Raw genomic sequence first — 25,978 nt, 5'->3', positions numbered from 1 at the left:
GGACAAAATTCACCCCACAAAAGGTCCTTTTTGCCATCTGAATCCCACTTAATCCCTTGATACTGAGTTTAAGTGTAATATGGGAACTTGTGCAGGCTCTCTGTACTAAGGTCAGTTTCACCTCAGTCTCTTGAACCTAATCCCGTTTACTTATATGAACACTGCACAACTATTTTCACACACATTGTGCTGTACATTTACTTCTCATGAGAGGTGTGCTAGTGGTCTGAGCACAGGACTGGGAGCCAGGAACTTCAGAGTTCTAATTCCAGCACTCATACTGCCTCCCCACTCTAGCCTTCATTACTTCACCGGTAAAAGAGGGTGATTACATGAGAAGTAGGATGGTCCAGTGGTTGACGGTCCCCATGAGCTGAGGACTTGGAAGACCTGGGCTCAATTCCCTGCTCTGCTACAGACTTCCTAGATGACACTGAGAAAGTCACTTAGTTTCTCTGCACCTCAGTTCCCTATCTCACAGGGGTCTTGTGAGGATAACATCACTAAACATTGTGAAGTGCTCAGATACTATAATAATGAGGGGCATATATGTACCGTACACAGACAGTTCTTCAGAAGCATGTTGTGAGGCGGAATTCAATTACTAACTAGGTATTCCAAAATAATAGCCTAAAGTTAGGAGTTATTGGGTGCTCAACAATTCTGAAAATCAGGCAGTTGCCTAAATATGGTCTTAAGAACCTAATTTTAGGCACCCATTTTTGAACATCTTGGTGTTTGTGTTCTAAATGGTTTTGAAAATGAAAAACCACTACAGCAAACTGCTAAGTATGATTGGACAAGAGGCTCGGAAATAAGTCCGTAAAGTAAGTCTCCTAAATTTATAGGTAAGCACATAAATATGTGGCATGATATCTCTGGGTGCCCATCACCTTCGAAAACCTGGCTACAGATCAAGGTGCCTAATTTTAGGCACCAAAGTTTTGCCCATTGTGCCTGTAAAAATGGGTCTGCACGATCAGCCTTTGAGATCTGGCAAGCTTTCCAAACTGTTACCCAAATCTGTGTTCTGGCCATTAATTTTTTTTTTTTTTTTTTTTGCATTATACTGAAAGGCAAATCAGTGACTCCAAATCAGTGAATATTGCATGGGCTTAAAGACATACTTACATACTAAATGGACACATCAACTTTCTAGCATTATATTGATCCACATTTTTGGAAACAACAGCTTTAAACAATTAGAGAGATTCCAGTCTCTGAGATGTAAGTAGCAAAACTGTACATCTCCAGAAACCTGCCAATGCGCTTCCCTGGTTGGTTCATAAAAGACATCAGGTTTCATCTTAAAGTCATTTGTGCTATGTGGACCCACAAATCAAGGTAGCATTTCATTGCATGTGTAGTAACCAAGTGGAATTGTTGCCACTGCTGTTTTATAACACTTGGGGAGGGGAGTCCTCTGCTGCAATAACAAGCCGAGGACCAACCTGCCACTCCCAGGTTTGACACCACGCTAACTGTTTTTCTGACTGAAGAAAAGTCTGATCCTATACCTACACTATCCCTGAACAAGCCAGAGGAGATTCTGCAGCACAACACAAGATGTTTCCTCATCCCAGATGCATCAGAATCACCTACCGTGATTTAAAGGACAACATCACAGGCATGGTTTTTATTTTCTTTCAGTGCTACGCATGATATTCACTCAGGGTCCTGCTTTCAATATATGCTGAAAATTGCCATTTTAGTGAACATAAGATTCTTGACAGTAAGATCATTTTCTAGAATATTCACAGTAACTACACACAACTGAAGTCAATTAATTAATGTGGTTGAGCATGTGGACAATATTTTGCAGTATTTGTCCAGCTTTATTCATGAATATGCAAAAAAAAAAGGGGGAGATTTAATTGAAACTGTTTTGCAACCTTAACTACCACGGGTGCACCTACTATTGCATAATAAACCAGTGTAACATTTCAAGCATAACAAATTTGCCATGGGTACCACCGGGTACTTGTCATAATAAACCAATGTAAAAGTTCATCCATCACAATTTGCTCTAGGCTAAAAATGTGTGCACAGTTTGTGAGCACACCACGGAAGCACCATGGCAGATTTTTTGGGGAAGGCTGATTTCATTGTTCCTAGTCTCTGAGATTAGTCATGCAATCTAAAGATGTTCTAGAGAAAGACCGAGAACATCCACCACACATGCAAGACATTTCATTCCATAAGGCTCACGCAGGAACTTCTTAGACATGTAGCCAACAAGCGGTAGGTGGCCTTCTGAATAATAAGGAGAACGTATGTTAAAACAGCACATGCTTGAAAAACATTTTTATGACAGTTAAAAGATGCATTTAAAAAATACGATAGGTTCAGTATGTGCATGCAGTAGTCACATCTATGGATACAGGAAGATAATAAATGCCGCATATTGTAATAGCATAAACTTCTCACTCAACCGAAACTGCCCCAGCACAGAAGCCGTTGCTAAGTCTGCATGTTTGTTAAATCAAAACAGGGAAGGAAATATCCATCAAACATGTTAACCAAGCTTCACAGCTGCTCCCACCAGCTCTTACAAATATTAAGCTGTTTAGTATAAAATGCTCATCCGCGTTTATGGCTACAGTAATCAAAAGAGAATAGATCCGTAATCATGAAAAGTCACAAAATAGAAGATGATGCAACTACATTGCCAAATATACGAATTGCGTTTGTAAATTTAATTGTATTTGTTACCTAGTTGAAGAAAACTTAGAGAGAGTAGTTAAAATTCAACTAAAAGACAAAATTATGGTAGTTAAATTCTGGACTAGATTTCTGGAAGCCATGAGAAAAATCTGAATTCACAATTGAAAAATAAATCTGAGGATTCTTCCACACATATGGGTTAAAGGTTCAAGCAAGCTATTGAACCCGATCTGTTTTTAATTGTCACAACAGATGTTCTTTACAATGGCTGTCATAAAGTCAATTCTTTTGACCTTTCAGAGTGAAGTATAACTAAGCAAACCAGTGAAAGGTCTTCTAAATAAGATATTTTATTTTCAAAGGTCTGAACTAAACTGCTTTATGCAGATGCCACCCAACAGATATGTCCTCGAATAATCTTTACAGTCATTAATAGTTTCTATTTGTACTAGTGCTGCCATAATGGTAATTTGACAACAAAATCCATCCGAAACTATTACCAACACCCTCCAGGATTCAACAAAACCTGATACAATTGTGCTAGTGCTCATCACAGATTCCAAAATAAATACAACTAGCGTGGCCTGGACCACTTGACAAGCCATCGGTAACAACAGCCAACAAAAAAGTAACAGGGTCTGCATTTGTCTAACGTTCTAATACGTATCTCAGCCACACTATACAAAATAAACATGTGATCAGGTAACATAAAGACAAAGAGAAATTTGCTGTTCAAAAGCCTTCTGAGTAAATAATGTCCATGTCATTTGACAACAAGAAGAAAGTTTTAGAAATACAGTTTATTTTAGCTTTTCACCAGAATCCCAGTGAAGTTCAAAAAGCACGAGCAGATAACTTCAAAACAGTACAGCTACGTTCTCAGTGCTAATAAATGTTTGAGGGAAAGAGTCTATGCTAATGACTAGCCTCAGTCATTTTTATGAAGTCCCACTGAAATTTGATTTACATGTCTGTCCTATAAAGTTCCTGACCCCATTTCTAAAGACAAAACAAAATATGTGCTGCACAGCAAGTAGAAGATGACTGAAGTTTCCATGGAGTCAAAAAAATAATGCAATGCTTTAATCAAAGCATTAGGGATTCATTTGACAATAAAAGTGTGCCGAGGAACGAGTTAATGGGCTGTGTTTACAAGTATTTCATTATCACTAGGTCACTCACATGCTTATTTGTACACACTTCAAACTCAATGTTAATTTTAGTTGGACATAAATGGTCTTGCTGGACTCATCCCAGGCCATTATTGCAGCTAGGGTTGCCAACTCTGACTGAATCTATTCTGGGAGATTTTTTTTTTCTAACATGACAATGTCATTTTCTTAAAATATCCTATTAAAATCTCCCAGATTGCTTTCAATAGTCCCCGGGAGATCGATGCCAATTCCAGGAGACTCCCCGCAAATCCTGAAAGGATGGCAAACCTATCTGCAAAAAGAAAAGGAGTACTTGTGGCACCTTAGAGACTAACCAATTTATTTGAGCATGAGCTTTCGTGAGCTACAGCTCACTTGAGTGAGCTGTAGCTCACGAAAGCTCATGCTCAAATAAATTGGTTAGTCTCTAAGGTGCCACAAGTACTCCTTTTCTTTTTGCGAATACAGACTAACACGGCTGTTACTCTGAAACCTAACTGCAGCACACTCATTGAGTTGACTTACCTTATTCACTGTTTGTGAATTACTGGAAGGGAGGAAGCAATGAGTGTGCCTTGAAGAGACCTCCCTGTATCTCTCTTGCTGTGACTCAGCTAGTTTGTTTGGTGAAGTCCCATTATAAACTGCCAGAAGGAGTCGTTTGGTCCGTATAGGTGGCAGGATCTGGTAGAAAAGATAGACACCCACCACCAGCACCAGAAGGAAGGGGCGAGGGCGACACAGCCTGAGGCGAGAGAGAATCTGCCCACAAACCATGACCACTTTGCCTTTTTCACTTTGCCCTTTTCCACATCACAGGAACATTCGCAGCAGCCACTTTCCATCGGCACGAAAAAGACAAAGGAGTGTTTTTCCACAACTAATTCAAGTTCTTCCCATTCCTGATGCTGAACTCCCCCATGGTGCCGAACAAGAAGTCATAGGTTCAAAAGGCAGAAAGTGCTCCAAAGAGCTCTTCATAAAGGTTACAGGAATAGAATCCAACCTGTGCAAAACACAAACAAACAAATAGCAATTATCGTCTCACTAATGAGCCAGACTTAGCCTTTCTCCAATGCATAGTTTGCAGAACAGACCGATGTGCAAACAGTAGAGGAGCAGAAATCTTTACTCCAGCTCTGCAGAAGAAACTACAGGCACACAATAGAATCCAAGGAAGCAAGAAGTAAAACTTAATATATGCCTTGCATGGCTGAAGACTGTCCAGGTTTTGCCAGCAATCATTTGATTTTTTTTTCCTATTACATTTTCAATCCCCACTTTGTTTTTACTGTTTCCTTCATTCCAGTCCTTTTTAAATTGCCCTTTTCCTGTCAGCATGCACCGCTCTCAGTGAACATTTATCTGGAATCTGACAGACTATGAAGACTTTCCTTTGGGTTTGTTTTGTTCCGATTTGAGTTCAAAGTTATGTTTACTTACTCAGTTGTTATCCTGACAGAAGTTTTCCATTCTCCCCGAATGGATTGCTGATTAAAACCACTTGGAACAACTCAGCTTTATGACTCCAGCTCATCTCAGATAGACAGACAGACATACACACAGTCCTGCATACACCATCTGAACTCAGTTGGGCCACAGACATCATATAAAGAAAGGCTGGACTGCATAGGGGGTGGGGCTAACTTCACTCAGCTCTGAAGAGGCACAGATTGGGAACTGGAAAAGCAATGTTAGATCTGAATCAGAAACAAGAAGTGTCCCTGCTCATATAAAATGTGTATTTCCAAATTACAGTCACACAACAGTTATTTAAAAGTCTTCTGTTACTGTAACAACTCAGATTGAAAAGAGCCTTGCAGGTAGGGGAGAATCCAACCATCACATGCAGCATTTGAATCCAATTTTACAAACATATTGTTAACATTTCCATGAGCTAGACTTACTTGTGTCTATCACTTCCAGCACTGCCATGGCAGTATGTGGTAACCTCAGTGGTGTACAGTGTATTTAATATCACTGCATGAAAATGTCCCCTATTTAACAGTAAAGAAGGAAAGAAAGGAAGACAGCCAGAAGGATTCCAAGTAAAGCATTCAGTATCTCAGCTACAGAAGTGCCTGGTTACTACTTTCCTCTGCTGACATAAGACAAGGGCTGAACAGACTCAAACAGTTTAGCGGCTCAGCATGATCATCACAAACCTAAGCTGCTTATATGATAATGTTCCTTTTGCTAAAAATATTTGTATATATATCCCATGCACTTTGTTCTGTATTCTTAACTGTATATGAAAAAAAGATACAAGGACATTCTCAGGACCCAGACTCTCTCATATATATGAAAAATGAGAGTCAGTCTGTTATACAGAACAGCAATCCCACTTCTCTAGTATCTTACTGAGATTAGCCCTTTGTGCAGCTGTGGGAAGCGATGTTTATACTTGTGTCTGAAGTAGTTGTGTTTATTTGGATTTGGAGTCTATTTTTTCTAATGTCCGAGTTAAAGCAATCACTTTGCATATTAAAAAATGCCATACAAGCAAACTTAAAAACTGATGTCTCTGGTTTATTTCTTAATCACAGCAATTCCTGTAATATTTACTGCATGGTGTGTTGACTGTACGTGAATTTTTAGTCTCATTTCTGGCATTAAAATCATACAAATTGTCTTAAATTGATTCCCAGGTTCAAGAACAAGAAAAGGATTCTAAAGGTCATCCACACTCTCCACCGGAGAAAGTATTCGCTCCATACAGAGAACACCCTTCCGTTCACCAGGGAAACGCAGGGGTACTCAAAGTTCCTAATGTCAGTTCCAGTGCATTGCTGCAGTATATCACTACAGCCTCAGATCCTCAGCCACTCCTCCAGATGCCTTATTCCACTCCAGCAAAAGTGCTGGAAAGCCAGTGAATCCATCTAGCTGGGGATTGTCCTTGCATAGGAGAAACCCTGAGTGCCCTAGACTTGGCCCCAGACTCTCAAAGTTCTTCTGTGCCTTCCTCCTCCAGCTGCACTCAGAGCACGGTGGATGCAGACTAAGAACCTGGGTGCTTGTCTTCTTACAGCATTTCCAGAAACGCAAGACCACTAGATTTCACAGTAGTTATAAGATCCCAGCAGCAGGAACAAAAAGGAACAAGGAACCCTTGATGCACTGTTCATTTTTCTCTCCCATCCCCATCTCCGTGCCTTTTTTCCATGTTGCCCCTCTATACAGAATCCTGGTTAGCAATATTACCAACCCTAAAAGTTCAACAATCATGAGTCAGGCCCTAGAAATTGTGAGATTTTTTTTAATCTCATTTTTTGGTCTGTCTTTTGATTTTTTTGAACCCCCCCCCAGCTCTCCCAAATGTTGCCAGCTCTCCCAAATGTATGGAGTAAGGTGATTTCAGCCCCTGCTGCAAGTTTTCTCATGGGAGGACCCATCTGTAATCAAATGACAATGATCTGTATAAAATGCTGAGGCAGGGCTTCCAGCTTCACCCCAAAATTCTAATGAATTAATTCTGCGTCATCCCTACTCCCCAAACCCCATATCTGCCTGACCCTCAGCCCAGCAATTATGCACTCTCCCCACCCCATAACATTTCTGCCCTCCCCATCTCCCTCTCCCCCAGCCCATTAATTAAATATCCACCCCTCCCAGCAACTCTTTACCTCTCAGTGCACCTCTGCTCCTCCAGGTGTTCTTCACTCCTCTCTTCCAGGCTTGGTAGGGGGAGACAACTTCAGGGGTTGCTCATTCCCTCTCCCCTTTCCCAGGTATGGTGTTGCAATGATGGGGACAGGGAAGAGCAGAGAACCGATTGGACCACTCCACCTCCTGGATTGTGCTGTGGAGCAGTTCTCTGGTAATCTACTCTGTCCACCTGCAGCAAGGAGTGGGCTAGCATCTCCAGTATTTCTCTCTATATTTTCTGTAGTTTCCTTCCCAGAGAAGAGCTCGAGTACCTGCCTCTTGTGAGGCTCAGGGCAATCTCAACCAGCAGCAGAATGGAACTAACATGATTCTTCTTATTTTTACAGCTGCCCACAGGATTCCAGCTCCACGCCATGGGCCTGGTTCTCATCTTGTTTATTTCTTTGATTTTTTACACTTCACAGATTACACTGACATAAATGTAAATTATGGGTAATTCCACTGGAGTCATACAGGGGAGTATCAATAACAGGGGTAAGTACGATCAGAATCAGGCCTTGAGAGGCCAAAAATTACAAGCTTTATTTTATTATATATATGTCAAGGAGTGTACTACCTGCCCCACCCCCTTAAGTGGCAGCCTGGGCTGTAATCAAGGACTCCCTGCCCCACCCTAGGGCTGGGCTGTATAAACAGAAAAAAACTAGCTGAGCAAGAGAGAGGGGAGTAGAAGCCATGCAGGGGGTAGTTTTTGCCTCTCAGGCTAGTCTCCTACAATCTAACTAGAGACTTTGTGAACTTTAAGTCTGGGAGCTGAACCAGAGTCCAGAGGTGAGGTCCTTATGAACCGCATATTATAGTTGCTTCTGTCCTGAAACGCTATTAAAAGGGAATGTGCTGTTTGTTAGTGTGTATTGGCTTCTTCTTGTCCTGGGCTGTTAAACTGAACCCGTTGCTACTCCAACCAGGGGAAGTTAAGGTGGGTCATGCTCACAGTGCCACATGGGGCTGCTAGTGGTTGCCCACAGTTTTACAACATAGTATATAAATAAAACCAGAGGTCATATCAGATCGGAAATTAGAAGACAGATTATTTATATGTACACCCACACATATGTAATGTCCAGTTTCCAAACTCTTAGCAAGAAGCTAACCCCAGCCCCTACCATTTTGATGTTGAAAACTTGGTCAACTGTAGACAGAAGCTGGAGCTGCTGTTCCACTTAGTATGGGCAGTTCCCTCCTGCTACAGCTCCTATTGCACCTGCTTGGTGCTCTCTGGGCTGGCTCCCTCTCTCTTCCTCCTCACCCGCCTCTTCACCAAGGATTTTCTGCTGTTTGCTCCCCCCTCCAGCAGCAGTCTCTTTTCCTCCTCTGTAGTGAGTGGACAGCTCAGATTTCCTGGAACTAGGGGCCTCTGCAGCCAAAATCTGCCAGCAGTGGCCCCTCGTGGCCACAGCAGGAATTCCACCCACATCTAGTTCAGCTTGAAATCGGAAGCCAAGAGTAACAGATAACAATTAAGGGAAAAATCACAGGCATACTAACAATTAACAAGAATTGGCAGCGGTGGGATTGGGATTCTGAAAAGACTTAGCTAGGGTTCCAGATGGGCACAGGGATCTGGCTATACTGGACAGTTGCACGCTCAGGCATTTAGGCGCTTACCTGCTTACTTTTACTCATGTGAGTAGTCTAACTTCACATGAATCAAGTTAAGCACATGCGTAAGTGCTTGCAGGATTGGGCCTTAGTCATTAATAGCTGCTCATTTCCAGCAATGAATGTTTCACCATGCCAAAACTGCTAGGGAGATAATAAGTTTGAAGACATGTTCACAACTCTTTTTCAGAACAACTAGGATAACAATCATTTAAGTGAAAAAGGGGCTGTAGTTACTAAAATTACCAGCAAATAATATGTAAAATGCATTGATTATTGAGAATTATTTTACAACAAAGTTTATACACTCTTAATTCACTAGAATGACAGACTTATACACCATTTTCATTTTTAAAGTAATAGATAAATAGAAGATTTTTTTAAAAGCAATTTTATATGGTCAACTCATGAATTCATTCTCTTATTTAAGAACACAACACAAGTAATTCTAAGGGCCAGAACCTCTTTCTATTGAAATCATTGACAAAATTCCCACTAACTTCAACAAGAGCAGGATTGGGCCATAAATCGATACATACGGCATAAAAGCTTTGTAAACAAGAAAACATTAGCAATACTGCATACATTTAAGAAATGTATTCATTAATGGTGCTGGAGACAGCTGTCAAGCCACATACTTGATTTTCACTTTGACCATAAGCCAATTCCTGCAAAAGTTACACTTGCATGTTGGTTTTATTCCTTTTTATAGCCCCATTATGCACAGTGAACAGGACTATACAAGGGAGCTTCTGGTTGCAGGGTTGGGCCTTTAAACAAGACTGAGTTGCCCTCAGGGGTGCCATTTAAGACAATATGAGCAACACATTACATTATTGCTCTGCCTGCAGAAAGATTTGACATATGACTAGAAAAATTAAGGTTATTTACCTGTAACTGGTGTCTTTTGAGATGATCTCTGGGTTGTGCAGGCTGGAGCAGCCTAGACAGTAGAATCTTCTCTAAGCAGTGCCCGTTGGAGCGCTCACATCCTCCCACTTCTGCCTTTCCCCTCATATTCCTGAATGTTCTGAGGGCAAGGCTCTAAATGGGGACATGGTGCCCTTGGACACATTAGTTCCTTCTACCACTGTCTCAGATATACTGCCCCTTTACCTCTGCCCCCAGGCTATAAGAAAGAGGGGAAGGTGGGCAGGGAGTGAGAATGTGCAGAGTCCATCTCAAAGCACTTTGGTTATGGTTGAATAACCTTAATTTCTTCCTTGACTGTCCTCTGCATATTCCCACTCTTGGAACAGTTTAGCAACAAGCTCTCCAAAATGGACAGTGGGACTCAGCGTCCCAATTAGTCATTGAAGTAATGCCCTGCCAAACTGGGTGCCTATTCTAGATGCCTGATCTAATGTGTAATGTTTCCTAAATTTATGCCCAGATCTCCATGTGGCAGCCTTACAGACATGTCCCAGTTCCAAAAGTATAAGACAAGCCAAGGACAGAGCCATTGTCCTAGTAGAATATGATCTAGTACCAGAAGGGGGAGAGACAGTTGCTAATTTGTATGTTATCTGAATACACTGTTTAACCCATCTAGAAATGGTTTGTGAGGATACCACCTGGCCCTTACAATTGTCTCTGTAGGAGGAAAAAAAATGTAAGTAAGTATGTGAAATCTCTTAGTTCTCCATTCAGATAATAAGCGAGAGTTCTCTTAGCATCTAAAATGTGTAAACTCAATTCACCCATGTTACTGTAGGAGAAAGGGAAGAACTGGTCAATTTATGGTTTGATTAACATGAAAGTCTGTTACTATTTAGATAAAAACCTTGGGTTATGCTTAAGTACAACTTTATCTTTATGCAAAATAGCGAAAGGCAGGTCCAGCCATGACAGTGTGTAATTCGCCAACTCACCTAGCTGGAGGTATAGCTATTAAAAAGCAGATTTATAATAGGAAAATAAAGAGCTCAAAATATGACTTCACTAATTGTGCTAAGACTAAATAGATATCCCATGATGGAACCAGGTCGTTTACAGGTGGGCACAAGTTGGAAAGCCCTTTCAGAATTTTTATTTTACCATACTATATGAGAATACAGATTTATTATCTATCAGAACACAATATGCCGACATAGCCACTAAATGAACCCTCAGTGAGGAGATTGATAGGCCCTCAGTCTTTAAACGAAGTAAGTATTCCAGAAGATGCTGAATTGGTGCCACACTGTTCAGGTTTGTTATGCATCCAAATCACAACCCTCAACCATTTCAGTTGGTAACATCTTCTGGTTGATTTTTTCTTAGAATTAATTAGTATGTTCTGCACTTCTAAAAGACAAAGATCTTTCAAGGTCCATTCAAGTCCTACAGCCCACACTGCCAGATGTAGAGACAGGAGATTTGGATAATAAATCTTGCCCTGTTGCTGCAACAGTCAATCCTGTAATATTGGAATCATCCTGTAACAACTGAAGTAGGTTTGTATGCCACTGTTTTGTCAGCCACGTTAGAGCAACTAAAATCATTCTGATTCCATCCTGTTTTAATTTTCTCACTACCCGTTCTGTCAATGAAAAGGAGAAGAAAGCATACAGCAGGCTCTTACCTCAATTCAGTAGAAACACATCCAAGGTGGATTGGGTGTCCCTTTCTTCTCTGAAACAGAAATGGCAATGCTGTGACTGTAGCAATTAAGTCTATGTCTAGAGATCTCCAACAGTTGAAGATATTGGGTATTACTTCCTCCTTTCTCAACCACTTGTGTAACTGTGTCGCATCTCTGCTCAGTTTCTCCACCAGGTCATTGTCCTTTCCTGACAGGTGAAGGGCTACTGGATGAATGTCATGTTGATTTCCCACAACTTGATTTCTCTGGTACACACCTGGGACAGATAAACTCCTCCCTACTTGTCCATACATTTTTCAACCTGGATTGTTAAGCACACTAGACAGTAATGGACTCTTGATTTCAAAGATGCAGAAGGGAAGTTCAGTTCCATCTACTTCCTTTCACAACAGCTTAAAAGTGGTGAACCCTGTAATGGATTGGATCACAGAAGACCCCTTGGGAACTGCCCACTGATGTGCTGAGACTACCCCGAGCCTGTTTCCCCTGGCAGCTTGAGACTTCAGAACCCTGCCTGGTTTGAGTCAGACATGCTAGCCTGCTGCAAACCCAGACCCAGGTCTGAACCATGTCCCATAAAAGCTGCAGGCTTAACTGAAAACAGCTTAAGAAGTGCTCCTGTCTGCAACACTTAGATGCCCAGCTCCCAATGGGGTCCAAACCCTAAATAAATCTGTTTTACCCTGTATAAAGCTTATACAGGGTAAACTCATAAATTGTTCACCCTCTATAACACTGATAGAGAAATATGCACAGCTGTTTGCCTCCCCCCTCCCTCAGGTATTAATACGTACTCTGGGTTAATTCATAAGTAAAAAGTGATTTTATTAAATACAGAAAGTAGGATTTAAGTGGTTCTAAGTAATAACAGACAGAACAAAGTATATTACCAAACAAAATAAAACAAAACACCCAAGTCTATGCTTAATACAGTAAGAAAACTGAATACAGATAAAATCTCACCCTTAGAGATGTTTTAATAAGCTTCTATCACAGACTGGATGCCTTCCTCATCTGGTCACAATTCTTTCCCCGGTACAGCCCTTGTTCCAGCTCAGATAGTACCTAGGGGATTTCTCAGGACTGCAGCCCCCTTTGTTCTGTTCCACTCCCTTATATATCTTTTGCACAAGGCAGGAATCCTTTGTTCCTCTCTGGGTTCCCACCCCTCCTTCTAAATGGAAAAGCACCAGGTTTAAGATGGGTTTCAGTACCAGGTGACATGATCACATGTCCTGTGAGACCCCAAGCCTTCATTCCTCCCAGCCTGACTCACAGGAAGGCCTGCAAGCAAACAGAGCCATCCACAGTCAATTGTCCTGGCTTATGGGAGCCATCAAGATTCCAAACCACCATTAATGGCCCACACTTTGCATAGCTACAATAGGTCCTCAGAGTTATATTTCATATTTTTAGTTTCAGAAACAAGACTGATACATACATACAAATAGGATGACCACACTCAGTAGATTAAGCGCTTTGTAATGATACCTTACAAGAGACCTTTTGCATGAAGCATATTCTAGTTACATTATATTCACACTCATTAGCATATTTTCCTAAAATCATATAGAGCGCAACGTCACAAACCCACTAACCAACACAGGTTCAAACTCCTTTGTTACAAAGGGAAATGACTAAAGATGATTTAGTTGCATTATGCAGAGTTTGTACTACTGAAAGCCCTATGGCCAGAAGCTCCGGATGGGAAAGAACTCTCTACATTCTTTATTGGCAAAAGGGGAAAAGTGTTGCTGTAGAGAACTTCATGTGCATAGGCTACCTACCCCCCACGATTCCTCTAGTGACACTTTGGAAATCACCATAACTATACGGTAACTGGGATTTGTTGGGAGTAGTGGGTCTCAGCGAGGGGTATTCACTCTTACTTTGTAGCAAAGAGCTGGTGCGTGACTGGGACAATCAAAAGGAGCCCAACCAGAAGTCCAGAGCATACTCTGATTAGAAACAGAAAAAAAACCCCATTACCTACCTTTCATAACTGTTGTTCTTCAAGATGTGTTGTTCATGTCCATTCCAAGTAGATGTGCGTGCACGGTCATTGGAAGGTTTTTCCCCTAGCGGTATCTATCAGGTCAGCTGTGGAGCACCCTGGAGTCGCACCTTCATGGTGGTGCATATAGGCCCCTGCCAACCCACTGCCTCTCCAGTTCCTTCTTACCAGAGTACTCCAACAGAGGAGTAGCAGGGTGGATCCTGGAATGGACATGAGCAACACATCTCAAAGAACAACAGTTATGAAAGGTAGGTAACCATTTTTTCTTCTTTGAGTGCTTGCTCATGTCGATTCCAAGTAGGTGACTCCCAAGCAGTTCCCAGGAGGAGGGGTCAGAGACCGTAGCACTCTCTGCCAAATGCGGCATCGTATTTAGCCTGCTGGGAATGCTGTAGTGCGACATAAAGGTGTGGATCAACTAACACGTTACTGTCCTGCAGATGTCTTGAATGGGGACCTGCACCAGGAATGCTGCCGAGGAAGCCTGCGCTCTTGTGGAGTGCGCAGTCAATGCTGGGACAGGTATTTTTGCCAGATCATAGACACCCTGATACAGGCCGTGATCCATGACAAGATCCTTTGGGATGACACTGGGAGCCCCCTCATCTGCTCAGCAATTGCAATGCAGACCCGTGTTGATTTTCGAAACGGCTTTGTCTGCTCAAGGTAAAAAGCCAATGCTTGTCTGACATCCAGGGAGCGGAGCATCTGTTCCCAGTTACTAGCATGTGGCTTAGGGAAGAACACTGGAAGAAACATGTCCTAATTCATGTGGAATTGCCAAACTATCTTTGGGAGGAAAGCTGGGCATGGCTGCAACTATACCTTGCCCTTGTAAAACGCAGTCTAAGGGGTCTTGGACGTCAAAGCCTTAAGCTCAGACATCCTCCTGGCTGAAGTTATAGCCACCAGGAATGCCACTTTCCAGGAAAGGTAAAGGAGAAAGCATACTGCTAGGGACTCAAAAGCGGGGCCTATCAGTCTTGAGAACACCACTGGGGAATTGGCTGTCTTATTTGAGTGTACAGTCTATCTATCTAGTCCTTTGAGGAAGTGGCCAACCATGAGGTTAGCGAATACTGACTGGCCAGCAGAACCAGGATGGAAAGCTGAGATGGCAGCCAGGTGCACCTTTATTGATGACACCACCAGGCCTTGCTGTTTCAGGTGCAGTAAATAGTCCAGGATGAAAGGAATCAATGACTAACAGCGAAGTGTCCTTTTGCAATGACCAAATTGAGAATCTCTTCCATTTAGCCAGATAAGTGGCTCAAGTGGATGGTTTCCTACTGCCAAGGAGAACCTCCCTAATGAAGTCTGAGCATGTGAGCTCCAAAGAATTTAGCCAAAGAGTTTCCATGCTATGAGGTGGAGAGACTCTAGATTGGGATGCTGGAGGCGACTGTCGTCCTGCAGGATCAAGTCTGGGACCAGGGGTAGTGTTATAGGCGTGTCTAATGACAGCTCTAGAAGTACGGTGAACTAGAGTTGACGTGGCTAGGCTGCTGCTATCAAGATCATTAATGCTCCCTCCCTTCAGACCTTCATCAGAACCAGATGTATGAGCGGGAAGGGTGGGAATGCATACAGCAGATGCCCTTTCCAAGGAAGGAGAAAAGCATCTGCAAATGAGCCTGGGCTATGATTCAGGAAGGAACAGAACTGCTGACGCTTCCTGTTGCACTGTGTCATGAACAAAAGTGGGAAATCTCCACCTTTGCAAGATGCTGATCATGACATCTGGGAGGAGGGACAACTCGTGGTTGTGATTGAGCGGAGCTGATTGACAGCCCTGAAGGTGTGATGCCTGCAGAGGTATGCAGTGGGCAATGCAGAAGTCCCACAGCTTGAGGGCTTCCTGACACAGGGGAGAGGAGCGAACACCACCCTGTCTGTTTATACAGAACATCACTGTTGTATTGTCTGTCAATACAGATACACATCTGTCCTCCAGATGGGTCTGAAATGTCTGGCAGGCAACGCAAACTGCACGTAACTCCCTGACATTGATATGCAGCAAAAGTTCTGCTTGGGACCAGAGACCTTGAATTCTGATTCTTCCTAAATGCACCCCCCAACCAATTGCCAACACACCTGTTACTAGAGACAGTGAGCGTTGGGGCCCAGAGAAAGGCATTCCCGCACACACCACTTGCCGGTTGAGCTACCACCGGAGGGACTCGATAACTGGAGAAGTGAGTGTGATCAATTTGTCTAGGTGGTCTTGGTTTGGCCTGTATACCAATACTAGCCAAGCTTGAAGGGGTCGGAGCTTCAGCCTGGCATGCTGCACTACATACGCACAAGCAGCCATATGGCCGAGCAGCTTCAGGCAATTTTGTGCTGTAGTAGTGGAGTATCGCCTGAGTTTCTCTATGATGGCACCCATGGCAAAAAGCAAGTTTCCAGAAGGAATGCCCTGGCTTGACCAGAGTCTAGGAAAGCTCCGATAAACTCTATCCTCTGAGCAGGGGTTAGGATTGATTTCATCATGTTCAGTATCAGCCTGATCCTGTTGAACATCATCCGAACTAGGCTTATGTGGTCCTCCACTGGGCCTTGGAGAGGCCTTTGATTAGCCCAGGGGTGGCCAACCTGTGGCTTCGGGGCCACATGCAGCCCTTGCAGAAGTTAATATGTGGCTCCTTGTATAGGCACCGACTCCAGGGCTGGAGCTACAGGTGCCAACTTTCCAATGTGCTGGGGGGGGGATGCTCACTGCTCAACCCCTGGCTCTGCCACAGGTCCAGCCCCCTCTGCACCCCCTCCTCTGAGCCTGCCGTGCCCTGGCTCCTCTCCCTCCACCCCCAGAGCCTCCTGAATGCCACGAAACAGTTGATGTGGAGGTGCTGATCGGCGGGGCTGCCAGGTGGTGGGAGGCACTGGGAGCAGGGTGGGGAAGCTGATGGGGGGCTGCTGATATATTACTGTGGCTCTCTGGCAATGTACATTGGTAAATTCTGGCTCCTTCTCGGGCTCAGGTTGGCCACCCCTGGATTAGCCAATCATCTAGGTACGGGAATACTTGCACCTGTAAACTGATAGTGAGTGTAAACTGATAGTGAGTAAACAGTAAACCTGTAAACTGATAGTGAGTGTTGTTGACCACGAAGTGGAGGAACCGTCTGTGGGATGGGACTATGGACATGTGAAAGTACACGTCCTTCAAGTTGAGTGCAGCGTACCAGTCCCCTGGATCCAGGGAGAGGAAATGGAAGCCAGGGAGACCATGTGGAACTTTAACTTCTTCATCAAACTGTTGAGGTTTCGCAGGTCTATAATAGGTCTGAGCCAATCCTTGGCCTTTGGGATTAGGAAATACTGGGAATAGAACTGCCTGCCCCTGAACTCCAGAGGGACCTCCTCTACTGCTCCAAGTTGTAGGAGTGTTTGCACCTCCTGCATAAGAAGTTGGCCGTGAGAAGGGTCCCTGAACAGGGACGGGGAAGAAGGGTGGGAAGGCAGGAGTGAACAGAATTGGAGAGAATATTCTACCGTGCTCAAGACCCATTGGTCTGAGGTGATTTGTGCTCAAGCATAGTAGAAATGGGATAGATGATTCACAAAGGGAGGGGAAGGATCCAGGATTTGGACTGCTCCGTCACCCCCAGGCGCACCCTCAAAAGTTTGGCTCGGAGCTGAGGGCTGCTTCGCTGAAACATGGCTCTGGTTAGAGGAGGACTGAGAGGATCTCCGTCTATTACTCCTGCCCCACTTCCTACTATAGACCTGTGTAGGGGGAGCAGGGTAGAAGTGAGGGGTAGGCTGTGGCTTAAAATGTTTCCTCTGGAGGGCTGGTGTATGAAGTCCCAGGGACTTCAGTGGTGCCCATGAGTCTTTAAGGCTGTGGAGCTTAGAGTCGGTTTGCTCTGAGGAAAGTCCTGAGCCACTGAAAGATGAGCCTTGGAATTTTCTGCTGGACTTTGTGCAGGAGCCCCAACACCTGAAGCCATGAGCGCCTTCTTATAGCCATGGCTGTTGACATAGTTCAGATTGCCGAGTCGTCTGAATCTAGGGAGGCCTGTAAGGAGATCCTCGCAACCACCTTGTCTTCCTCAAGAACAGCAGCACACTCCGAGCAAGAGTCCACCGGAAGCAGCTCCTTGAATTTGGACGTGTTCCAAGAGTTAAAACTGTAGTAGCTGAGGATTACCTGCTGGTTGGCAATGTGAAGTTGGAGCCACCCAGTAGAATACACCTTCTTACCAAAGAGATCCAGCTTCTTCACCTCCTTGGACTTAAGAGTAGGTCCCGGTTGCCCTTGCCTTTCCTTTTCATTGACAGCCACCACAAACAGAGTGCTGGGCTGAGGATGAGAAAACAGGTACTCATACCCTTTTGAAGGCACAAAATACTTCCTCTCCACCTCTTTGGCCGTGTGGGGAAGACTGTTGGGCATTTGCCACAATGCTTTAGTAGTGTTCTGGATGGTCTTAATGAGGGGCAAAACCACCCTCGATGGACCTTCAGGCACCAGAATGTCGACCACGGGGTTCGTCTACTCCGACACCTCCTCTTCCTGCATGCCCAAATTCTAAGCCTCCCTTCTGAGTAACTCCTGGTGGGTTCTGTTGTCCACGGCTGGCAGCGGGGTGAATGTGCCCACCAGCGGGGTGGATGTGATGACTGCATCAGGGGAGGATGAGGAGGATGCCTGCAGAGATCCCCCTGTGCCAACATGTCTTGCATGGTGTCTGGACTGGTGCCAGCTTCTGGGCCCATGTTAATCTCAGTGCTGGCCTCAGTGCTGGGTCCCATTGTGGTCTCAGTGCTGGCCTGTGTGCCCATCTCGTGGCCTCACAGAGGTTCCTGGGCTACAGATGATGATGGAGGGGCCCAGGCCTCCAATACCACCGACAATGATCTGGACCCTGGCTCTTGGGCTTGCTGGTAGGCCCACGGGGTCCAGAAGGGCCATTGAGCTGGCACCTGCCACTGTCGTGGCCATGGGATCATAGGCAATGGCTGCCCTTCCTTGTCTGGAGTGGTGCCAAGAACGGTGCCTAGAGGCATACAACTCCACCTCCAAGTCCAATGAGGACTCCAACCTCAGCAACGCAGAGCAAGACAGTGCCGGGGAGCGGTGCTAAGATGAGGGTGAGCGATGCCACATCATCACTGGCTTGCCCTTAGAAGGCACGGTGCTAGTGCTCGTGCAGGGGACTGAACTGTCATCACTATATGGTCCCTGACTGCCTCAAAGGTGTCCAGCGTGGAGGGAAGGTCTAAGTCCTCTTCCCGAGACTCCCTCACTAGGGAGTCCACTAGAACCGGACTTGACGGACCTCCCTGTGAGGCTGGAGTCAACAGTGCCAGCTGAGTCTGAGCTGCAGCAGGGTGTCCTGATGTGGGATGCACCCTGCTGGTGCCTCCTTGCTTCACTGCTCTAGTGGGAGAGCGACCTCTGACAGTCTTCTTTTTCTTGTGTGGCACTGGTGAATGGGAGAGGTGCCTGGCAATCACACTGGAGAGTGGGCTGGGGAGTGGTGCTGCTGAGGGTACCTGGAGCCCAAGTCCTTTCTCAGAGCTGCAGCCTCTCTTACTAAAGCCGATGTGCTCTGCACCGAAGTGCTGGGCTTGGGGTCGGATGCCACCTATGCCAGCGGTGGACCAAAGGCTGATTCCATGAGGAGCAATTTTAGCCTAAAGTCCCTCTCTTTCTTAGTCCTTGGGCAGAAGCCTCTACCGATTTTGCACTTCTCAGTCTGATGGGCTTCCCAAGCAAGAATCGTGTGGGTCTCCCTTTGGCAAAGGCTTCAGACAGGACCCACATGGTTTGAACCCCTGAGACCAAGGCATGACCCGGTCAGTGAAAACGTGGTGGGGGAACCCTCAACTAAAACTTATCTTAATTATGAACTACTGAAAACTAATACTAAGTTTTTAACTATTTACAGAGTCAACAAGTCCACTAGGGGTTTGGCTTGCCATAGCAAGAGAATAGAGCTGCTCCAACGACCATCACTGGTGGTAAGAAGGAACTGAAGAGGCGGTGGGTCGGCAGGGACCTATATACACCGCCATGAAGGTGCAACTTCAGGGGGCTCCACAGCCGACCTGACAGGTACCACTAGGGAAAATAATCTTCGGATGACTGTGCACGCAGCACGCACAGACCTACTTGGAATCAACACGAGCAAGCACTCGAAGAACAGAAGCATCTCATGCCCTCTACTGGCATTTATATTACTTCAGCTCTTAAGGTATCTTTTTCTATGTGAATATCTCCATGCTACATGTCTCCTCTCTCCCTTCTTGCATCCACTTCCTTCCTTCCTTCCCTCTTCTACCAGAGAAAAACATTATGGCCTCTTTTCAGAGTAACAGCCGTGTTAGTCTGTATTCGCAAAAAGAAAAGGAGGACTTGTGGCACCTTAGAGACTAACCAATTTATTAGAGCATAAGCTTTCGTGAGCTACAGCTCACTTCCTCAGATGCATATCGTGGAAACTGCAGCAGGCTTTATATATACACAGAGAATATGAAACAATACCTATTCCCATCCCACAGGACAGTGGGGTGGGAATAGGTATTGTTTCATATTCTCTGTGTATATATAAAGCCTGCTGCAGTTTCCACGATATGCATCTGAGGAAGTGAGCTGTAGCTCACGAAAGCTTATGCTCTAATAAATTGGTTAGTCTCTAAGGTGCCACAAGTCCTCCTTTTCTTATTATGGCCTCTGTTATCATACCTTCCGCAAGCCCTTTTCTATACCCTTTCCCCAACACCAATATTCCTCTCATGGTCTTTCCTTCCTGTTGTCTCAGTGGATAGCTCCATATCTCTTAAGCTCATAAACCCAAAGTTTTCTTAGTAGCATCTCATCTCCCAATTCCAAACTCTAACTCCCTCCACTTTCCTACTCTTCACCCAAACCCATTTCCACTCCCTCCTGCCCTCTCATGGGATGAAGAACTGCCTGATACCTCTTCACTCTTGCAGACCTCCAAATGTGTTTTGTTTCCCCCAGCAGCCCTTTAGCTTCTCCTTGCAGCTTGTCTTGCCTGTTACTCAGAGCAAATACCACACTGAAACATCCATTCTGCAGCAGCTATTGGGGAAAGCAATGAAACACAGGCCTCATTAGTTGATGACTTCTTTCCCCTTTTGCTCAAAGGGGAGGGTGCACATCATGCGTCTCTTCTCTCCTCCAGTGCTAGGTTCCCTTACTGAAATACTTTTCACTGGAGTGGTACCCCACCCCACTTACTCTCACTCAGTCACAGTCTAAGTGGACAATAACACAGCAGACAAGCCCCTATGCTTCCCTTGTTCTGCTAAGCAGTGTGAAAGGCAGAGTAAGGCAGCCTCCCCTCCAAGAGTCCCGTAACACCCAGAAAAATGAAGAAAAGCCAAGCTATCCTAGAAAATCCATGCCAGCCAGTCCTTGACTTTCCACATAATTACCTTGAGGGACTTCCAGCACTGGGCATAGCTTTGCTTCAAGAAATCCACATATCAGACACTGAAGCAGAAAAACAACAAGATTATCTTCCCTCTTCCATCCTCCTTTCTGACCTTGTCTCTTCCTGTTCACCAGCCCATTCCCTATACGTCTTGAATATCATATTTCTTTCTGACCCATCTACCAATGCCTTTCTGTCTCTTCTCCTTCACTGCTCCCATGATCAGGAACATCCTCCCCATCATTAGCAGATTGTGTTTCCAAATAAAAGCATCAAACTCTTGAATTAGCATCCTGGTCTCCCCATGCTCAGTAATTCTCTGCTTTGTTTAGGGTATGGGAGGGAGGAAGCATGGTATAAACAGAAGACTGATACAATTAGGTTGCACATATTATTTTAATGTATAGAAAGTAATGGTTATAAAACGACATGGGAAACTTTTGTATGAAATGCCATCTATTTCTGTATTGTCCTCTTGGTAAATTAATCCACATCATAGCATTTGTTTTTCAGAAGCTATGATAGGCAAATAAACTTCATACTTTCTGATCCAGATATCCTGCATTTTCTTAGTTCTTCCAACACCATTTCCAGGGGGAAAATATCCTAAATGAACAATTCTTGTGGCTCAAGTCATGGCTGACACTGATGTCACCCATTCACCTTCCACCCTAAAAATCATCATAGCATCAAGAGAGAAAAAAAGACTTTAGATTATCTAATCATATTTTTATTTGGTACAAAGAAGAGAATTTATAACCTAACATCTCAAAATTTGAGTTATCTTATACTGCTTAGTCTTCTGGTTCCCATTCTAAAACTTTTTTTGCTTCATTGGTTTCAATCATTTTCAAGGATACCTTCTATCCCTCATGCTCTAGGCCTTAATCCAGCAAACACTCATACAGTAACTTTAAACATGTCAGTAGTCCCATTGACTGCATGTGTGTGTTTGAAGGACAAGAGCCTAAATAATCTGCACCGACGTACTCCTTTACACCATTCATTGTGTTTTTTGCAGTCTTCTGATAGCATCAGGGTTGGGATTTTTTTTCCTGGCACACAATATTTTTATTTTTTCCCTCTCCACATTGCTCACTTTACTTGTCCTCAGTTTAAACATGGCCATGATATTTTCCTATAATCCATCCCCAGCTCTCACGATAACTGTACCTCCAACCTTATGAAAAACTATTATTTTTCACATTACAGCATTAACCAACAGTATCTTATCTATAAGATATCTAAAGTATCTAATCATATTATGGTCAGAATATAAGGTAAGCAAAGCATAATAGTTAAAATGTGTCTTTTGATATGTTAGACATTTAAGAAGCTTGCCTCAAGCATATACCACAAACACGGCCAATATCATAGGAAAAAAAAGTGCAGAGATCTTCATAAGTACAGGAAGCTGAGGACTGGAAAAAAGTTATAGTTCAAGGAAATGCAACATTTAGACAGGTTTCAGAGTAGCAGCCGTGTTAGTCTGTATTTGCAAAAAGAAAAGGAGGACTTGTGGCACCTTAGAGACTAACAAATTTATTTGAGCATAAGCTTTTGTGAGCTACAGCTGATACATCCGATAAAGTGAGCTGTAGCTCACGAAAGCTTATGCTCAAATAAATTTGTTAGTCTCTAAGGTGCCACAAGTCCTCCTTTTCTTTTTACAACATTTAGAGATACAGGCAGGATATGCCATTTTGTTGCCCAAATGATCAAGCAAAGGAAGATAAGATAGTACTATTTCTACATTTAGTAAGCAGTTTTGTAATCTGTTTAAAATGAGTTCTGATTCAACAATCAGAACATTCTGTACAGCTATAGAGTTTCTTTCTTTCTAGAGTCTGGTTGCATCCGACTATTACGACAGGAGAACTATGTATGGGATAGAGGTTATTTGGGGGAGAAATAATAATTCTCTAAGGTAGATTACATTTATAAAACTTTAATAACTTTAATTTTAAATAATCAATCCTTACAATTACCCACCTTACAGATATGTTACATTTTATTGTCTTAATTTTACAGAAAAGGAAACTGAAGCAACCAGGGTAAGTAAATTACCAGTAGCCACACAGCAAGTTACTAACACAGCTGGCATTAGAATTTAGCAGTTCCTGATTTCCAGTCCCACAGTGAATCACTACATGCCTTCTCAATGAGGGTATGTTGAATTACACAGAGTGCTACCCTCAACATGCCTGACTACCCAGCTATTGAACCTGGCTGGGAGAAAACAGACGGAGAGATGAAACGAAGGGAGGGATGTCATGCTGAACTGCAGAGATAATACTTGCAAGGAAGTTGAACATTAAGTTGTCAGTGGGTGATCTTAGTCAGTTTGATTGAATGGGTCACGTGTAAAGTTGTCATTCAAGGCAAGCGTCTTTTGATTAAACAATGTCTAAGAGATGTATATCAAGGTTGGTGGGCCTAAAACATATCCTACCTTCTTTTTCTTCATTTAATACTTAGTTTTAATATACAGTGGAATTGAAAATGTTAATAGAACCGTTTTATGGGTTGTATTACTATTATTTCTACTGTGGAAGCATTTAATAGCTCCACAAACATGTACTACTTACTGTACAAACACAGAGTCATATGTTTTCAAAGGCTTGCTTTTGCAAATACTAAAATATGGGCAAATGTGACCTTTAAAGGATCCCTTTACAATACATTATGATGAATTTTTATTCACAAATTAGATGAACAGACTTATTTTGGTTTTAATTTGGTATTAATCTTGACTTTTAAAAAGTTTACATTAAAAGAAGCATACTGAAGCAGAGAGAAAAAACAAATGAAACCAGATGCTAACAACCACATGAGCAGTTGTATGTATACGTGGAACATATTTTTATTTTAAGTTTTTAAGAAAAGAGTTAAGAGCCCATTTAAAATCCTCCAGCTGTTAGATAGCAAGGTATGAAATCTGTTCCATGATATGTTTTAGAATGATCTGCTGCAGTTAAACAACTAGAATATGTTTTCCCCTCATCAAAATAAAATTTGCAGGCTTATGTTTAAACACAATAGGAAGAACTAACATTTAGAATCCTTTCTTTAAATGGTTCATTATTCTGCTCCTCAGCTCCTTCACTTGAGCAGAAGTTCCCATCACATACCTTTCAGCCACTTAGGAGAAATGTTAAAGTAAAGAGTAGTAAATAGATGAGTGTTTGGAAAGTGTTTTAAAGATGGAAAGCATGATACACATGTTAAATGTTGCATATAAGTGGGAGAACCCACCATTAACATTTTTCAGGTTTTTGAAAATTTATGTGTCCTTAGCGAGGAATGAGGGAGCTCATTGAATGTTGAGATTCCTTATGTAAAATATCACCTGTACATTTTCATAGCCCATATTTTACATGCTTGGCTTAAAGCATTGCAAGAACTAACAAAAATAATACATAGCAGGAGGGACTGGGTAGCACTGAATGAAGAAATTAATTTCTCAAAAGATAATCAGTACTGTTGGAATAAGTACTTTCATATACAAAAAATAGTACATCTGGAAGTTCTCTAAGGAAATACCTACATTGGGTTAAAACAGTTATCACACAAAGTAAGGCAGGCTCAATAGTAATTTTAGTTTTCCCCTTAAATATAAATATCTCCTATATTAGCTTGTATTTTTTCCTGATTCCTCTTCCCATATAATATGTGGTATACAGTAAGAATTTCAAATGGATTTTTAATAGAATATACTACCACTTGTAGGTAACTTAAGTGGCTCACATTGCCAGCTGAAAATCTACTTTTTCTAGACAGGATTTAACGGCAAAAAATAGCCAATAATAGTTTATTCAACAGTTGACAAATGGATCAAATAATTTGACCACCTATAAAACGCATTCACTTTAAAAACTATAGAAGATTATTCAGCCATCTACAGCTCTGCTTGAGTAATTCAATAAATTATTTATGAATAATTTAGTTAAGAATACCACATCCAGATAAATAAATCACAAGAAACAGAATGGCAGTAACTCTTTCCCATTTTTACCAGACAGAATAATTATTAAGTACTTGGTTTAGTTAAACGCGAGTTATATATATATATAAGATTAGCACTTATTTTAAAAGGAAATTAAATTTTCAGTTACATAGCAAGGCTTGGTGAAATTGCATTGAAGTAAATGGCAACACACTCACTGAGATCAAAGGCCCAGAATTTCACCCTTGGAGGCAATTTAAAGTTGCCTTTACATTGTACCTCATATTTTTTTACTCATCTGCATATGGGGTCAAAAATAGTTATTCATGTTTCTACAGGAGAAAGTTGAGTGATGTACTGCTCAGGAAAAATATTTTCTCTTGTGATGTCATAAATAACAATAGTATTCAGCAGTAAACACCTGTATGGGAACATTAAAAAAGGACTGTAAAGTGTATCCACAAGAAAAACAAGGAAGAGTTTAGCTGAGCAAGAATAGAGGTATTTCAACAATAATTAGATCTATTGCATTTCATATTTTTGTTAAGAGCTCCATGACGCTCTCTTCAGAGAACACTTTTTTAATAAAGCATGTTTTACTTCTGCCAGCTAATCTGACTATCTTTAATACTATATTGATAGGGATGTGTATTTTGTTAAATGCGTATTACATTGTTGGAAACCTTAAAAAAAAAAAAAAGGGAGGGTATTGCTCCCAGCACTCAGAACTTTTACGAGTAGAAGGCCCAAATAGTTGGTTTTCTCAAAGGTTGTATGAGAGACAATGAAGTTTATTAAAAACAGCTGTTGATTTAAACACTGCCCTGTAGTTTGCAGTCTGTTATGTATTTATATTGTGCAAGTACATAAACCATTGTTATACTTTTTTTAAATAAATTTAGTTGTGTTTTAATGTGTTAGTGACAAAGGAAT

The 25,978-nt window shown here is 42.7% G+C and overlaps 1 protein-coding gene across 3 annotated transcripts in view; it reads right to left on the bottom strand.

Annotated features, from left to right (window-relative positions):
* The window catches only part of CPED1 (cadherin like and PC-esterase domain containing 1), a 217,317-nt gene extending 211,933 nt beyond the window's left edge, over nucleotides 1–5,384 (bottom strand). For all 3 annotated transcript variants that reach the window (XM_073328194.1, XM_073328195.1, XM_073328196.1), the window contains exons 1-2: nucleotides 5,262–5,384; nucleotides 4,344–4,824 (exon numbers count right to left, since the gene is read on the bottom strand). In XM_073328194.1, coding sequence (XP_073184295.1) covers nucleotides 4,344–4,595 — 252 coding nt within the window. In that variant the 5' untranslated portion in view covers nucleotides 4,596–4,824; nucleotides 5,262–5,384. The remainder of the gene's footprint in view (nucleotides 1–4,343; nucleotides 4,825–5,261) is intronic.
* Nucleotides 5,385–25,978: the final 20,594 nt, after the last annotated feature.

The sequence above is a fragment of the Lepidochelys kempii genome, chromosome 1 (assembly GCF_965140265.1).
Source record: "Lepidochelys kempii isolate rLepKem1 chromosome 1, rLepKem1.hap2, whole genome shotgun sequence".
In the NCBI taxonomy this organism is placed as follows: Eukaryota; Metazoa; Chordata; order Testudines; family Cheloniidae; genus Lepidochelys; species Lepidochelys kempii.
Note: the sequence above shows the minus strand (reverse complement) of the source record. Positions and strands in the feature narration are given on the sequence as shown.